This window comes from Hoplias malabaricus, chromosome 6 (genome assembly GCF_029633855.1).
Source record: "Hoplias malabaricus isolate fHopMal1 chromosome 6, fHopMal1.hap1, whole genome shotgun sequence".
Lineage (NCBI taxonomy): Eukaryota > Metazoa > Chordata > Actinopteri > Characiformes > Erythrinidae > Hoplias > Hoplias malabaricus.
The window spans coordinates 43,890,507-43,905,786 of NC_089805.1; the positions used below are offsets into that span (position 1 = coordinate 43,890,507).

The following is a 15,280-nucleotide window of genomic DNA, read 5'->3' on the forward strand; positions in this document are numbered from 1 at the left end:
GTTCCTTCTGGTTTCCCTCCTCCCAGTCTGTCACTACACTAATGAAAATATTCTGCTTTTCTACTGCACTCAACCAAACTAACTGCTTCTCTTTAATGTTTTCTGAGAAAATGGCGGCCCACTGATGGAAGATCAGTGTTTACTGGGCACTCCTGCAGTCCAGACCAGCTGCTCACCTCCATCTACTGCTGCCAGCCTCGGACCACTCACCATTTCCCACCACCCACTACAGTGAAGTAGAAATGGACTCAGGTTAGCAACACTGACTGATGCTTCCCGTCTGATGAACCCATAATAACCTTGATGATGTGTTCTGATGCTAATTATGTAAAGCGGCTTTGTGTAAATCTGTCAACTGTGACAATAATGGACTGGCACCCTCAACTTAATATTTGGTTGCACACCCTTTGAAAAAATTAACTGAAATCAATCATTTCCTATAACCATTAACAAGCTTCTTCAACTGGGATTTTGGACCACTCTTCTTTTGCTCCTGGTCTCTCATATTTGAAGGGTGCCTTCTCCCAACAGCAACTTTAAGATCTCTCCACCGGAGTTCAATAGGATTTAGATCCGGACTCATTGCTGGCCACTTCAGAACTTCTGTTCTTTGTTTCCATCCATTTCTGGGTGATGTTTGAAGTATGTTTGGAAAACACATGCCCTAGGATGCAAACCCAGCTTCTTAACACAGGGTCCTATATTGCGACCCAAAATCCTTTGGTGATCTTCAGATTTCATGATGCCTTGCACAAAGTCAAAGAACCCAGGGCCTGAGGCAGCAAAACAACTCCAAAACATAATTGGACCACCACCATATTTGACTTCTGTGTTCATTTGTTATTTGTAGGTTTTCGGTAAACAGTAGAATGATGTGCTTTACCAAAAACCTCTATCTTGCTTTCCTCTGTCCACAAGATGGTTCCCCAGAAGGATTTTGGCTTACTCACGTACATTTCTAGCTTTTTTTATTCCATTCAAATGTCGACGGATAGTTAGCTCTGACAGCGATGCACCCTGAACCTCCAGGACAGCTTGAATTTCTTTGGAACTTGATTGGGGCTGCTTGTCCACCATCGGCACTATCCTGCGTTGCAACCTTTCATCAATTTTTCTCTTCCGTCCACGTCCAGGGAGATTAGCTACAGTGCCGTGGGTTGTAAACTTGATTACGTTGCACACTGTGAACACAGTGTGCAACGTCTTGGTTTCTGCACACAGTCTTGGTTTCTTAAGTCCTCAGACAGTTCTCTTCTCCTCTTTCTGTTCTCTATGGTCATTGTGGTTTCTTAGTTGTAAAAAGCGCTATATAAATAAAACATTTGATAATGGTTATATTGGGCGGCACGGTGGTGCAGCAGGTAGTGTTGCAGTCACACAGTTCCAGGGACCTGGAGTATGTGGGTTCGATTCCTGCTCCCGGTGACTCTCTGTGAGGAGTTGGTGGGTTCTCCCTGTGTCTGTGTGGGTTTCCTCCGGGTGCTCCGGTTTCCTCCCACAGTCCAAAAACACACGTTGGTAGGTGGATTGGCGACTCAAAAGTGTCCGTAGGTGTGAATGTGTGTGTGTGTGTGTGTCGCCCTGTGAAGGACTGGCGTCCCCTCCAGGGTGTATTCCCGCCTTGCACCCAATGATTCCAGGTAGGCTCTGGACCCACCGCGACCCTGAACTGGATAAGCGGTTACAGATAATGAATGAATAATGGTTATATTAATATTTTGTATATTTCTCCTTATATTATTATTATTACTGAGAGCTACATAAGCCTCCAGCGTACTAGACGCCTGCTGCTGCATCGTGTTAAATCACCTGTCATCGCAATGACCCTGAAGGGGGAGTACTCGTGTACAGCTGACCACTTCCTGAAAGGATTTTGACCACAGGCCTTTGGTTATGAAACACACTGGAGGGTCATTTCCGCTCAATCCACATATTACCACATTAACTTTACATGCCAACGCACTCAGGGAAATAGGTCCCGTCAGACCATAGGCCAAGCTGAGAGCCAAAAAGGCATCGCAAACAGTGCATTTGGGTTAATGAGGGGAAAAAGTACGGTGTCTTTGGAACCCTCAATGAAAAGTTAATGTCCACTGCTCTGAGACAGGAGATCACCTTCCTTCATGTTCTGTGGCCTTTTCAAAAACAAAACACTGAAGAACCTTGTTAATCCATTATTTCCTCTGAAACAAACATTATTGATTGGTAGGTTGCCCCCATTTAACATCCTCTACTGTTCTGGAAAGAGGGTTAACTGAAGTTTGAAACATTTTTGTGAGGATTTTATGGCATTCAGCCACGTGAGCAACAGTGAGGCCGGGTGCTTATGTTGAATGGTTTGTTCTGGACCACAAGCCCCACTCCATCTCGTCGCAAATTTCCCTATTACTCCACAGATCACAGTACCACATCTACAGTCTACCCAGATCAGTGCTGGGGAGCTTTGTAGCCTTCTATCCCACACATGGCACTGCACATGGTGGCTCATGTGCAGCTGCTCTATAATCTCTAGTAATGTAATGTGCTTAGCTTTGTGTTCTGTATTGTTTCTTGCTTGTGCTCCCCTTTTCATGTGACTGTTTCCCCCTGTCTTGTGTCTGCTTCCTGATTGTTCCCAGGTCATGTGATACCCTTCCCTTGTGTTTCTAGTGTCATGTGTCTTAATTAGTACCCAGGTGTTTCTTGTTGGTGTTTCATTGTATGTATGTTTGCTTGATGTTCCTTAGCCTTTAGCTCTGTGTTTAATTTTTTGCTCTGTGTTTAGCCTTTAGCTGTGTTTAGCCTTTAGCATTTAGCATTGAGCCTTGTTTAGCGTTTAGCATTGAGCCTTGTTTAGCATTGAGCCTTGTTTAGCGTTTAGCATTGAGCCTTGTTTAGCATTTAGCATTGAGCCTTGTTTAGCGTTTAGCATTGAGCCTTGTTTAGCGTTTAGCTGTTTATAGTTTAGCCTAGTCCTTTGTGTTTAGCTCCTTAGCCTCTGTATTTAGCCCTTTTTGTTTAGTTCCTTAGCTTCTGTGTTTTGCCCTTTTGTTTAGCTTCCCTTTGTCCTTAAAGTACCTTTTTGTTTCTTGTTAATAAAATCTCCTGCATATACCCCCCTCTCTTACTCCTTGACTACTCCTACACACCCCAGCATTATTACAAATAATAAAATCAACAACCTAGCAATATGAGACTCACCATAAGAGACTATGTAAAACACATCCTCAGCATAACGTCACACCAACCACCTGTGTGCGCTATTGGAGGAATCTACATCACAGCAACATGAACATATTCATTAAGAGTTCTGATGATGGGGTCCATGTCTCACTGGACTGAGTGTAATTTGTCACCCCCACTTTTATAGACTCTTTAAGCTCATTACTCTGCTTCTGTTGATGGCTTAATCACACCTGCTCCTTCAACACAGTCTTCAGGAGACGCTACTCTGGATGCCTGCCCAGGATATTTTATACAGATACTGTACACACCCTGAGGCGTGATTTACTGCCTTAATCCAACCAGAAGGAGCATCAGTATCTTTTTCAGTCTCCTGCTTTTCCTGGATTAATCCTCCTAAAGCTGTCTGTCTCTAAAAACAGAGCTGGGTGCTGGAGCCCAGGCTAAAACACCCCTTCTTCTACCGGGAGAGAGAAGAAACAGAGCTCGGGTGGCGGGGGTAAGAGGGAGAGAAGGGCACAGTGAAAGAGACTCTGAAAAGGAGAGAAAGGCAATGGAGAAACAGATATAAAGAGAAAGAGAAGGAAGGGAGACAAGTCAAAAAAAGGGAAGGAATGAGCTGGATGAATGGATGAATAAAACAAAAAAAGAAGAGGAAAAAAGGGGGACAGAGAAAGAGAGGGAAAGATAGATTGACAAAATGATATAGTTTGATTAATTAATTGATTGACTGCTTTATTGTGTGAATGTATTGATTGATTGATTGATTGATTGATTGATTGATTAATTGGCTGGAGCTGAATCATTCTAGTAAACACAGGTCCACTGCTCCACAGCCGAATCCAGGGAAACTAGATATCCATCAACCCAACACTTAGCATTTAGCATGGTGACCTTAGGCTCATGTGCAGCTGCTCGAGAGAGTCTCATTTCTGAGTAAACAATGAGTGCACAGTGAAGTAGCTGAAAGTGTGTGTGTGTGCGTGTGAGCTTGTACCTGTGTGAGGAAGCGGTCCGAGGCGGTGCTGTGCTTCTCCAGCACGTGCGGAGCGACTGGGTTACTGTATTCGAACTGAGGGTTGTAGGTGAAGTCTGACTTGAAGAACCGGATCTTCTCACTCTCCACGTTGGAGGGCTTGATAGCGGTGAGGATGCACAGCTTCTTCACCATGTTTTCCCCTCCTCTGGGCAGCAGGGGCAATTTAATACGAGAACAGCTCGCTTGGGAAACTCTCTGTGGCCTGACAACAGGACGTGGGCTCAGTCCGACGGTGTTTCCCAGGATTGTGATATTATAATTATTCCTGAGTCGTGTGCTGCTGGAGAAGATCTGTGATTGGCTGCTGTCCCCGTAACCATCTCTGGACCTTATCAGTACCACAGGCCTCACACCCGGAGCTCTGGAGCCTGTGGAAACCAGGTGCTGGGTCAGTTTGTGTCGTCTGTAAGGAAAGTGTTTGGGGCTCTGGCGGTCCTCCTCCTCATTCTGCAGTATAACACTGTAGCTGCTGGTTCCAAACAGGTTCTTCAGCATACCTGGAGACCAGCGCTCTAGGTACAGCTGGCTGGGGCTCAGTGGCGTCTCCAGTGGACTCAGAACACACTTTTTAGTCATCTCCATCTCAGGCCAGTGGAGTCTCTCTGCAGGGAAACCATTCAGAAAACTCAGAATAAGTGCAACTTAAAGTTTATAGACATATGATCATCCAAAGATTTCTTCTAAAATTTAAGATATTAATCAGGACTTTGTTCCACTTTGCTCTGGTAACAGCTTCTACTCCTCTGGGACGACTTTACATGACATATTTGAACCTATCTGTGAGAATCTGATGGCAAACAACCACAAAAGCATTAGTGAAATCAGATTCTGAAGCTGGTCATAATTCTGGATCATTTAAAAGCAATGAACATGATTTATTTTAATCCAAAACAATTGATATTAAATTCTGAGAATATTGCCTCACAATTTGCAAGCTCTCCTGTCTGTTGTGATGGAAAAAAGCTCTGGTGTTTGTACGCAGCACTGGCTCTGTAAGAGGGGAAAAAACTTAGAGTCTTATTCCAAAGTGGCTCAGGTTTTCAATCACTGGCTGAGCCACAAGAAACAATATTTGGAGGCTTTTGGACAGTGGAGAGACCGTGGAATGTTAAAAAAAAAATGAAAAGAGTTGAGGGTGTTGCTCCATAGGTGGACAATATTGACTTATATTTGCTATTACTGATTACTTAAGGTGGAACTCACAAGTTTCGGAGAGCACTAACTATATGAAAGTAAACACAGAGCGAAAGTGCAACAAAACTAAACACCTCGAGTTCCAAATGAGTTTCTGTGGTAATTCAAACACTGAATGAAAACTTAAGGACAAATTAAATTTCAACCACCAACAATCTACAGTTGGCTCCGTAGTTAAACACAGCATTCCACCTTAAAACATGCCATTCTAATGGTAAAACCCATTTATTGTTTTTACCCCTACCCCTTGTTTTCGAGTGTCATCTTGGCTCTTGAAACTGAGTTAAAGTGTGTAGTGTTGAAAATCTTCCTCTAGGAAACAGGACGACCATTCAAGAGCCTGACACCTCATTTGAACACAAAGAGCAGTGCTTCATTCCCAGGCTGCCAGCAGTGCTTTGTAGCAGCTCTAAAGGTCTACAGTGATATCAGAGGAGCGCTGCTGGACTTAAGATAAATTTAGAGTGTCATATTCCTTCAGAAGATTTGCTGTGGTATGAAACGGAATTCAGCTCCTAATTCAGCAGCTTTTACTTTGAAACATCTAGTGTCACCATAAATGTTGCATTAGTATCAGGCACCAGAATGTAACTGCTTCACAATTTGAGGTGGAACTGGAAATTTACAGCTAACTAAAAAGACATCAGATACTACTAGCAACATTTAATGTTTATTATGAAGTAAAGGGTCATAACACAGAGAAACTATAGCAGACTAAGATAATACACTGGGAGGCAGCACAATGGCACAGTCACACAGCTCTAGGGACCTGGAGGTTGTGGGTTTGAGTCCCGCTCCGTGTGACTGTCTGTGAGGAATGTGGGGTGTTCTCCCTGTGTCTGTGTGGGTTTCCTCCAGGTGACTGTCTATGAGGAGTTAGGTATGTTCTCCCTGTGTCTGCGTGGGTTTCCTCCGGGTGACTGTCTGTGAGGAGTGATTTCCTCCCATGGTCCAAAAACACACGTTGGTAGGTGGATTGGTGACTCGGAAGTGTCCATAGATGTGAGTGTATAAGCGTATGTGTCTCCCTGTGAAGGACTGATGTCCTACCTTGCGCCAAGTGATTCTGGGTATGCTCCGGACCCACCACGGCTCTGTACTGGATAAGGGTTACAGACAATGAATGATAATGAGGCATTCATAGCCCTTCGTTTGGAGTGTGACTCTGAAGGGCCATCCATCCATCCATCCATTATCCACCGCTTATCCGGGTCCGGGTCGCAGGGGGAGCAGTCGGAGCAAAGAAACCCAGACCTCCCTCTCCCCAGCCACCGCCTCCAGCTCCTCTGGGGGTATACCGAGGCATTCCCAGCCCCTGTCGAGACATGTAGTCTCTCCATCGTGTTCTTGGTCTGCCCCGGGGCCTCCTCCCCGTTGGACATGCCCGGAACACCTCACCAGGGAGGCGTCCAGGAGGCATCCGGACCAGATGCCTGAACCACCTCAACTGGCTCCTCTCGACGTGGAGGAGCAGCGGCTCCACTCCGAGTCTCTCCCGGATGTCCGAGCTCCTAACCCTGTCTCTAAGGGAGAGTCCAGACACCCTGAGGAGAAAACTCATTTCAGCCGCTTGTACCCGTGTTCTTTCGGTCACTACCCAAAGCTCGTGACCATAGGTGAGGGTTGGGACGTAGATTGAACGGTAAATCGAGAACTTTGCTTTTCTGCTCAGCTCTCTCTTCACCACAACGGACCGGTTCAGAGCCCACATTACTGCTGACGCTGCACCAATCCGCCTGTCAATCTCACGCTCCATCTTTCCCTCACTTGTGAACAAGACCCCGAGGTATTTTAACTCCTACACTTGAGGCAGGATCTCACTTCCAACCTGGAGAGAGCACTCCACCCTTTTCCGACTGAGTATCATGGACTCGGACTTGGAGGTGCTGATCCTCATACCGCTTCACACTCGGCTGCAAACTGGTCCAGCAAGAGGTCCCGGCTCGATGAAGCCAACAAGACCACATCATCTGCAAAAAGCAGACATGGAATCCTGAGACCACCAAACCGGACACGCTCCGCCACTTGACTACGCCGAGAAATTCTGTCCATAAAAGTTATGAACAGAACCGTTGACAACGGGCAGCCCTGATGGAGTCCAACTCCGACTGGAAACCAGTCGGACTTACTGCCAGCCATACGAAGCAGACTCCTGCTCTGTTTGTACAGGGACTGGATAGCTCGTAGCAAAGAGACCAGTACCCCATACTCCCTTAGCACCCCCCACAGAATACCCCGAGGGATCCTAGCGAGGGTAAAGAGCTGGTCCTGTGTTCCACGACCAGGGCAGAATCCGCATTGTTCCTCCTGGATCCGAGGTTCAACTATAGGTCGGACTCTCTTCTCCAGTACCCCCGCATTGGGATCACCTTGGATCACCACCTTAACGTGGTGGAGGGGTTTTCGTGCCTGCGTTGTCAGGGGCAATAGCCCCTGGTAGGGTCTCCCAAGGCAAATTGGTCCTAGGTGATGGGCCAGACAAAGAGTGATCCAAAAAGACAAGGATGAAAAACACAAGAACATGGACACAGTCTCCCTTGCCCGGAGTAGGGTTACCGGGGCCTCACCCTGGAGCCAGGCCTGGGGAAGGGGCTCCTTGGCGAGCACCTGGTGGCCGGACTTTCACTCATGGGGTTCGGCCGGGATTAGCCCGAAGGAATTACATGAGTCCACTCTCCCATGGGCCCACCACCTGTGGGAGAGGTAGTAATTTGGGTCTGGTGAATTGTGGATCGGGTGGCGGTCGGGGTCGGGGGCCCTGGCATTCTGATCCTCGGTTACTGAAATTCTGAAGGGCCATGTTGCCCTAACACTTCACCCTACCCCTCTGTCAGAGAACAAAGAACTGAGACTAGAGGTGGCCATAAAATAATATCATGATATTTCAAGGTATTTTGCCAATATCTATTCTTGGCGATGTAAACAAAACACTGAAACAAAATTTTTATTAATTTCAAAAACACTATTGCAACAAAATAAATGTTATATTACTATTAATACTAATAAACAAAATATATTTTTACACAATACCATGGTTTATTGTACATCGGTTATTTTGTAACCAAATCACCTCCATATGACTGAAGTCACTGAATTTCCACCATACGTCACTGTGTCTAAATCACTCACGTAAAGAACATAGGCCGTATTATAGGTAACTGCAGGATTTCATTATGTAAACAAGTCAAAATATCACTATTACCATGAAATAGAATTTTGAAAAAAAATTATGACGATATTATCACGAACGATACGATATGGCACAGCCCTAACTGAGACACACTACCTCTAGGCAAAATGGAGGGTTACAGTAAGTGGTAGAGGGCAAGAGATGAAATGGGTTTCAGCCTTCGTAATCCCAAAGTTACTGGATGGAGCTGCATCGTGTCAGAGAATACAATTACACTCCTCCAGAACCAATTACTGGGGACCTTATACATTTACCGTATTCACAAAACGCCCTCCACAAAAGGGTGTAACTCATCTTTCCGGGATACAGCCCTTCAACGAATATTAACGGGTCAGTGTAGGGTAACACACTACTTAAGGCAAGAAAACAAAAGAAGATTGTGTCTTCATTTCCCAGGAAACACAATCTCCCAGTGCGTCTAACCCCGAGTTCAACAAAAGACATGAAACGGATCGGAGTAAAAAGAGAGAGGTGAGCGGAGGCTTAGGGTAGAGCCTCATTCACTCTCTACGGATCTACTGGAACCAGACTAATCCTATTACAGACTGAGCGAGAGGAAAAGCACCTTCATTCAGCACACAGTCACTTACGGAAGATCACAGCTATATGGAGGATACCCTTGTTATTTCGCAGCTTTAATGTCTTGTGTATTTTACAACTTGTGGTTTAATTGGTGTTGATCTGCACAGGGTCACGTTTCTGTTGAGAAGATTCCTATGTCACTACAATTACTATTTTCATTCTTAATAAAGAAACATTTCGTGATATAACTTTTGACCATATCGTCCAACCCTAGCTATAGTAGTAAGGCTGTTCCATACTGTACTGTTTGTAAAAAAAATACCTGTATAATTTTTAAAACAATAAATAACATCTATATTGTGATAACAGTGATAATCTGATTTGTTTGGGAATGATGTCACACCGTTACGCATAACATGGCATGCCTTCACTGTGTGAGTCATTTAGACACAGCAACAACTTGGACTGGGGAAAGTGTCTCTGAGGTGGAGGAGTCTGTTCCATAAAAAGAGAGCGACCGCAGAAGAGTGGAGGTGGTTCAGTCACAAAATATCTGATCTACAACATTAGATATAAAAGAAGCCTGCAACAACACACCGGGGAAACACAGCTGATCTGTTTCACCATCTGTTAGACTGTTCATGTATCAAACACTATGATCAAGTTTGCTGACGATACCACAGTGATTGGCCTCATCAGCAACAATGATGGGACGGCCTACAGAGAGGATGTAGAACATCTGGTCACATGGTGTACTGACAATAACCTGCCCCTTAACACCAACAAAACAAAGGAACTTATCATAGACTTCAGGAGGGAGAAAGGTGGCATGCACGACTCCATCTATATCAGCGGGATGGCTGTCAAATGTGTCGCCAGCTTCAAGTTATTGGGAACACACATATCGGAGGATCTGTCCTGGACCTCCAACACTTCCAGCCTGGTCAAGAAGGCTCACCAGCGCCTCTTTTTTCTGAGGATGCTAAAGAAACAACATCTGTCTCCAGCCTTTCTGGTGAACTTCTAGCGCTGTGTGATTGAGAGTATCTTGTCCCGCTGTATCACAGTCTGGTTTGGGAACTGCACTGTTGCTGACCGTAAGTCACTACAGCGAGTGGTGAATACGGCCCAGAAAATTACAGGGACCTCACTTCCATCAGCTGAAGACGTACAGAAGAAATCTAATCTAATCTAACCTAATCTAATCTAATCTAATTTTGTATAATTGTTTACGTTTGCTGTTTACATGCACACACTAAATTTCCTGCACTTTATTTGTTTGGAATTATTTGTTATTTATTACTTATTTTATACAAAATCAGAATCTGGGTACGTTACTGTTGTTTACAAAATAATCTGCTGAATATTCAAAAATATGTAAAGTTTATAATAATAATAAACATCTTATTGCAGTAATTTTCTTGAAATAAATAAAATATTTTTTCAGTCTTTTGTCAGTCAAAAAAAATGTTATTGCAAGAATAACCTAAATTACTCTAAATATATATATATTATCTTAGTGTCACATCGCCCACCCTTCATTAGTCGTAGCAGAAGTAGGAGCAGTAGTGAATTTGTTATTACTTTCATTCATTCATTCATTCTCTGTAACCCTTATGCAGTTCAGGGTCACGGTGGGTCCAGAGCCTACCTGGAATCACTGGGCGCAAAGCGGGAACACACCCTGGAGGGGGCGCCAGTCCTTCACAAGGCTACACACACACACACACACACACACATTCCATCACACCTATGGACACTATTGATTCGCCAATCAACCTGCCAACGTGTGTTTTTGGACCGTGGGAGGAAACCGGTGCACCCGGAGGAAACCCACGCAGACACAGGGAGAACACACCACACTCCTCACAGACAGTCACCCGGAGGAAACCCACGCAGACACAGGGAGAACACACCACACTCCTCACAGACAGTCACCCGAAGCGGGAATCGAACCCACAAGCTCCAGGTCCCTGGAGCTGTGTGACTGCGACACTAACCTGCTGCGCCACCGTGCCGCCCTTTGTTATTAATGTTACAGTTAATATAATTATTACAGTTAAATTAAGCATTAAGTCCTGTTTAAATATCCAAAGCTCCCTAAAAACAATCTCTACAGCTATTTATCCAGACAGTGTTTATTTATATAAACGATAAAAATAAAATAAAAACAATAAACAAAACACACTTACTGTCCAGACAGCTTTCTCATGAGAACTAAGGCTTTTACACAGTGCATCACCATAAATACAATGTCCTGTGGATGTCACGTGTGCATGAGTGAGCTGTATCTGTTCATTTTTCAGGATCACATCACAGAAGCTCTCTCAGCGAGGAGCTGAAGCCAGTGATTTCACAGACGTTAATGTTTCATTAAAATGACGCTGATGAATGTGGACAGTGGAGGACACAGACCGAGCTTCGCAGAACCACCCTGAGGATTCACAACAGTGAAATGTCTAAATAAAGTCACTGAGCTGGAAGCAGGAGGGCACGGCTTCAGCATCCGAGAGCCGCATAGACAGAGCACTACCCTTTTCTCTATGGAGTTATTCTTACTGTAATGAAACCAATTAAATCTGCAGAACAAAACTAGGGTTTGATTTCCAAGACCTTTGACTTGTCTGATATCACTTTAACATAAAATGGTACGGGGAAATGGGTTTGACAATGTGAAAGCTGTCCTTCAAACTGTGTAAAGGTTTCATGATTAACAGAGCAGCGGGTCCAACTTCGCTTGGGAAAAAAATATTGACACATTAGAAGTTCTGCTGATTTTTTATATATTATTCTGAAGATAATTTAAAGAAATCTTGTTCTGAGAATGACATAACATCATGTCACATACCATAGGACTGAATACTTAAGATATAAATAATATGTAATGAATTTCAGGGTTTTTATTCATCAATTAATAAATAGAAGACAGGACTAAATCTGGACATTCGAGCATGTGCACCCTGTGACTATGAAGCCACGCTGTTGCAGGCAGGGCATTGTCATACTGAGATAAGCACAGGCTTCCCAGGAAAAGACATCACCTTGATGGCAGCATATGCTTCTCCAAAGTCTCAGTATACGCCTCGGCATCAATGGTATCTTCACATATACACGAGTCTGCACTGGCGCTCCCGAACACCATGACTAATGTTGTCTTTTAGACCTTTGTGCAAAAATGAAGTGAGCTGATGAGTCAAAGCGGTTATTCATTCATTCATTCATTCATTCATTCATTCATTCATTCATCTGTACACACCCGGACAGGTCTCCTGCTAATCACAGGGCCTCACACACTCACCCAGTCACACAAACATTCACTCAGTCACTCACATACAATCACCCAGTTTCAAACACTGACACTGTCCACAGGTGTGAGTGTGAAAGTGACTGTGTGAGTATGAAAGTGACTGGGTGAGTGTGTGAGTGACTGGGTGAGTGTGTGACACTGTCCACAGGTGTGAGTGTGTGAGTGACTGGGTGAGTGTGTGACACTGTCCACAGGTTTGAGTGACTGGGTGAGTGTGTGACACTGTCCACAGGTGTGAGTGTGTGAGTGACTGTGTGAGTGTGAAAGTGACTGGGTGAGTGTGAGAGTGACTGGGTGAGTGTGTGAGTGATTGTGTGAGTGTGAAAGTGACTGGGTGAGTGTGAGAGTGACTGGGTGAGTGTGTGAGTGACTGGGTGAGTGTGTGAAACTGTCCACAGGTGTGACAGTGTCAGTGACAGTGTGAGTGTGTGACTGACTGGGTGAGTGTGTGATGCACTCTCCACAGGTGTAAGTGTGTAAGTGACTGGGTGAGTGTGTGAGTGACTGGGTGAGTGTGTGAGTGACTGGGTGAGTGTGTGACACTGTCCACAGGTGTGAGCGACTGGGTGAGTGTGTGAAACTGTACACAGGTGTGAGTGACTGGGTGAGTGTGTGACACTGTCCACATGTGTGAGTGTGTGAGTGACTGGGTGAGTGTGTGACACTGTCCACATGTGTGAGTGTGTGAGTGACTGGGTGAGTGTGTGAGTGACTGGGTGAGTGTGTGACACTGTCCACATGTGTGAGTGTGTGAGTGACTGGGTGAGTGTGTGAGTGACTGGGTGAGTGTGTGATGCGCTGTGTTGGACTGGAGCCCAGTCCGGGTGTGTCTCTGTGACCCTGAACAGGATGAAGTGGTAACCAGTGATAAATGAATGAATGAATGAATGAATGAATGAATGAATGAATGAATGAATGAATTAAAGACATTCCTTTACTCATTAACTCCCTTGGGGAAAAGTGAAAGTACACTCATGAAAAATCCCTCAGTGTTGTACTATATTTAATAGAGTTGAGTATATTTAACCTCCTTGGGCAAATGAAACTAGTCAGTTTCCACCGTTAGCTCTAGTTTAGTGTGTAAAAAATCACCCATTGATCAGATAAAGATGTTTCTTTAGACTTTGCTGCTGTGAGTTACTGTTGTAAATTAATGGAGCAATGCACAGCTCCCGATACAAGAGACTTTACCTTGTCTTATGTTATAAACAGAATAACGGTCACTGGAGATTGAGGGAAATTGTGCTTAATAATGTCAGGAAAACAGCGAGTTTAAACGGAGAAAATGACGTAAACAAACACTCACCGGTCACGTTTATCGCCTCCAGCATCGCCTCAGGACACAAACAACAGGACAGTGGATATTCACCCTCGGGGGCTAACTGCTAAACCATCTCTAAGCTGCTAAAAACACCTCGAAAAGTCTGAATCTCTGCGCCTTCCGAGCTCTCTCCGCGGATCAGTCTGAGAGAGAGAGAGCGAGAGAGAGAGAGAGAGAGAGAGAGAGCTTGTTGCCATGGTTAAAAACGACGTCACCGACAACAAACTCAAGCTCCAGTCCATACACTTGCTCCCTACTTAGGCCCCTAGGTAGTGCGCATGCTATCCTGAATCCGGCCTAAGTGTGGGCCCAGCTAGTCTCTACAGATTAGCATTCATCTTATTATCAGAAGCAGTTACTTAATATTTAATATTATTAAATATTGTGAGCGGCACGGTGCTGCAGAAGGTAGTGTCGCAGTCACACAGCTCCAGGGACCTGGAGGTTGTGGGATCGACTCCCGCTCCGGGTGACTGTCTGTGAGGAGTGTGGTGTGTTCTCTCTGTGTCTGCGTGGGTTTCCTCCGGGTGACTGTCTGTGAGGAGTTTGGTGTGTTCTCCCTGTGTCTGCGTGGGTTTCCTCTGGGTGACTGTCTGTGAGGAGTGTGGTGTGTTCTCCCTGTGTCTGCGTGGGTTTCCTCCGGTTTCCTGCCACAGTACAAAAACCACACGTTGGTAGGTGGATTGGCGACTCAAAAAGTGTCCGTAGGTGTGAATGTGTGTGTGTTGCCCTGTGAAGGACCCCTCCAGGGTGTTTTCCCGCCCAATGATTCCAGGTAGGCTTTGGACCCTGAACTGGTTAAGCAGTTACAGATAATGAATGAATGAATGAATATTATGTGACAGCTATGAGTAAATTAATGAGTACATTTCATCTTTGGCCCAGAGAATTCAATAATCCATGATGAAGTTCTTGGTTGCGATTTTTGATGCTGCACCAAACTGTTTGAAAATTTACTTGTACTCCAGAACAATTGTGTACTACACCTTTAAGCTTAAAAACACAGCTTTCTTTGATTTACATTAATTATGTTGTTAAGACATTAAGAGTGTTTTGGTATGAAATGCTCAGTTCAGGAGAAACTTACTGATTCAAAAACAGTATGTCCACTATATTGAATGGAATCAGACATCCGAGGTCCAAAGTTATTAGAAATGGTTATGAATATGCTGCCTGACATCCAAGACATTGTTTTATAGGAGAGTTGAGACAGTTTTGTTGGAGATGTGCAAGCATTTATTAGGAAACATTCCCAAAACTGTCCCCGATTTCCCACATGTACTGTTAAAAATCTGGCCCTGGTCCGTCACTAAGTGTCTTTGGGAAAACATTTCCCATTAAACCACTGTAAATTTTGAATGACATCACACCGAGCTGACCGCATTACAGTTAAATTTTGAGAAAACCCTATGCCCTTGTTAGCTTTTTCCTGGTTAGCATTGTTAGCGATACAAGCATACTATAGAATGCTGTGTTTAAAAACCATTTCTGTACAACTGCTGTGTACAACTAATCTAATAATACACAAATCTCTGGGCAGGTGAG

The 15,280-nt window shown here is 44.6% G+C and overlaps 1 protein-coding gene across 2 annotated transcripts in view; it reads right to left on the reverse strand.

Moving 5' to 3' along the window:
* Positions 1 to 13,939, reverse strand: part of matcap2 (microtubule associated tyrosine carboxypeptidase 2) — a 23,033-nt gene extending 9,094 nt beyond the window's left edge. Inside the window, exons 1-2 of one of the 2 annotated variants that reach the window (XM_066674928.1) lie at positions 12,149 to 12,225; positions 4,160 to 4,803 (exon numbers count right to left, since the gene is read on the reverse strand). In XM_066674928.1, the coding sequence (XP_066531025.1) occupies positions 4,160 to 4,803; positions 12,149 to 12,197 (693 nt within the window). In that variant the 5' untranslated portion in view covers positions 12,198 to 12,225. Of the gene's footprint in view, positions 1 to 4,159; positions 4,804 to 12,148; positions 12,226 to 13,720 lie in introns of those variants that run through there. The other variant, XM_066674930.1, reaches the window with a different exon arrangement.
* Positions 13,940 to 15,280: the final 1,341 nt, after the last annotated feature.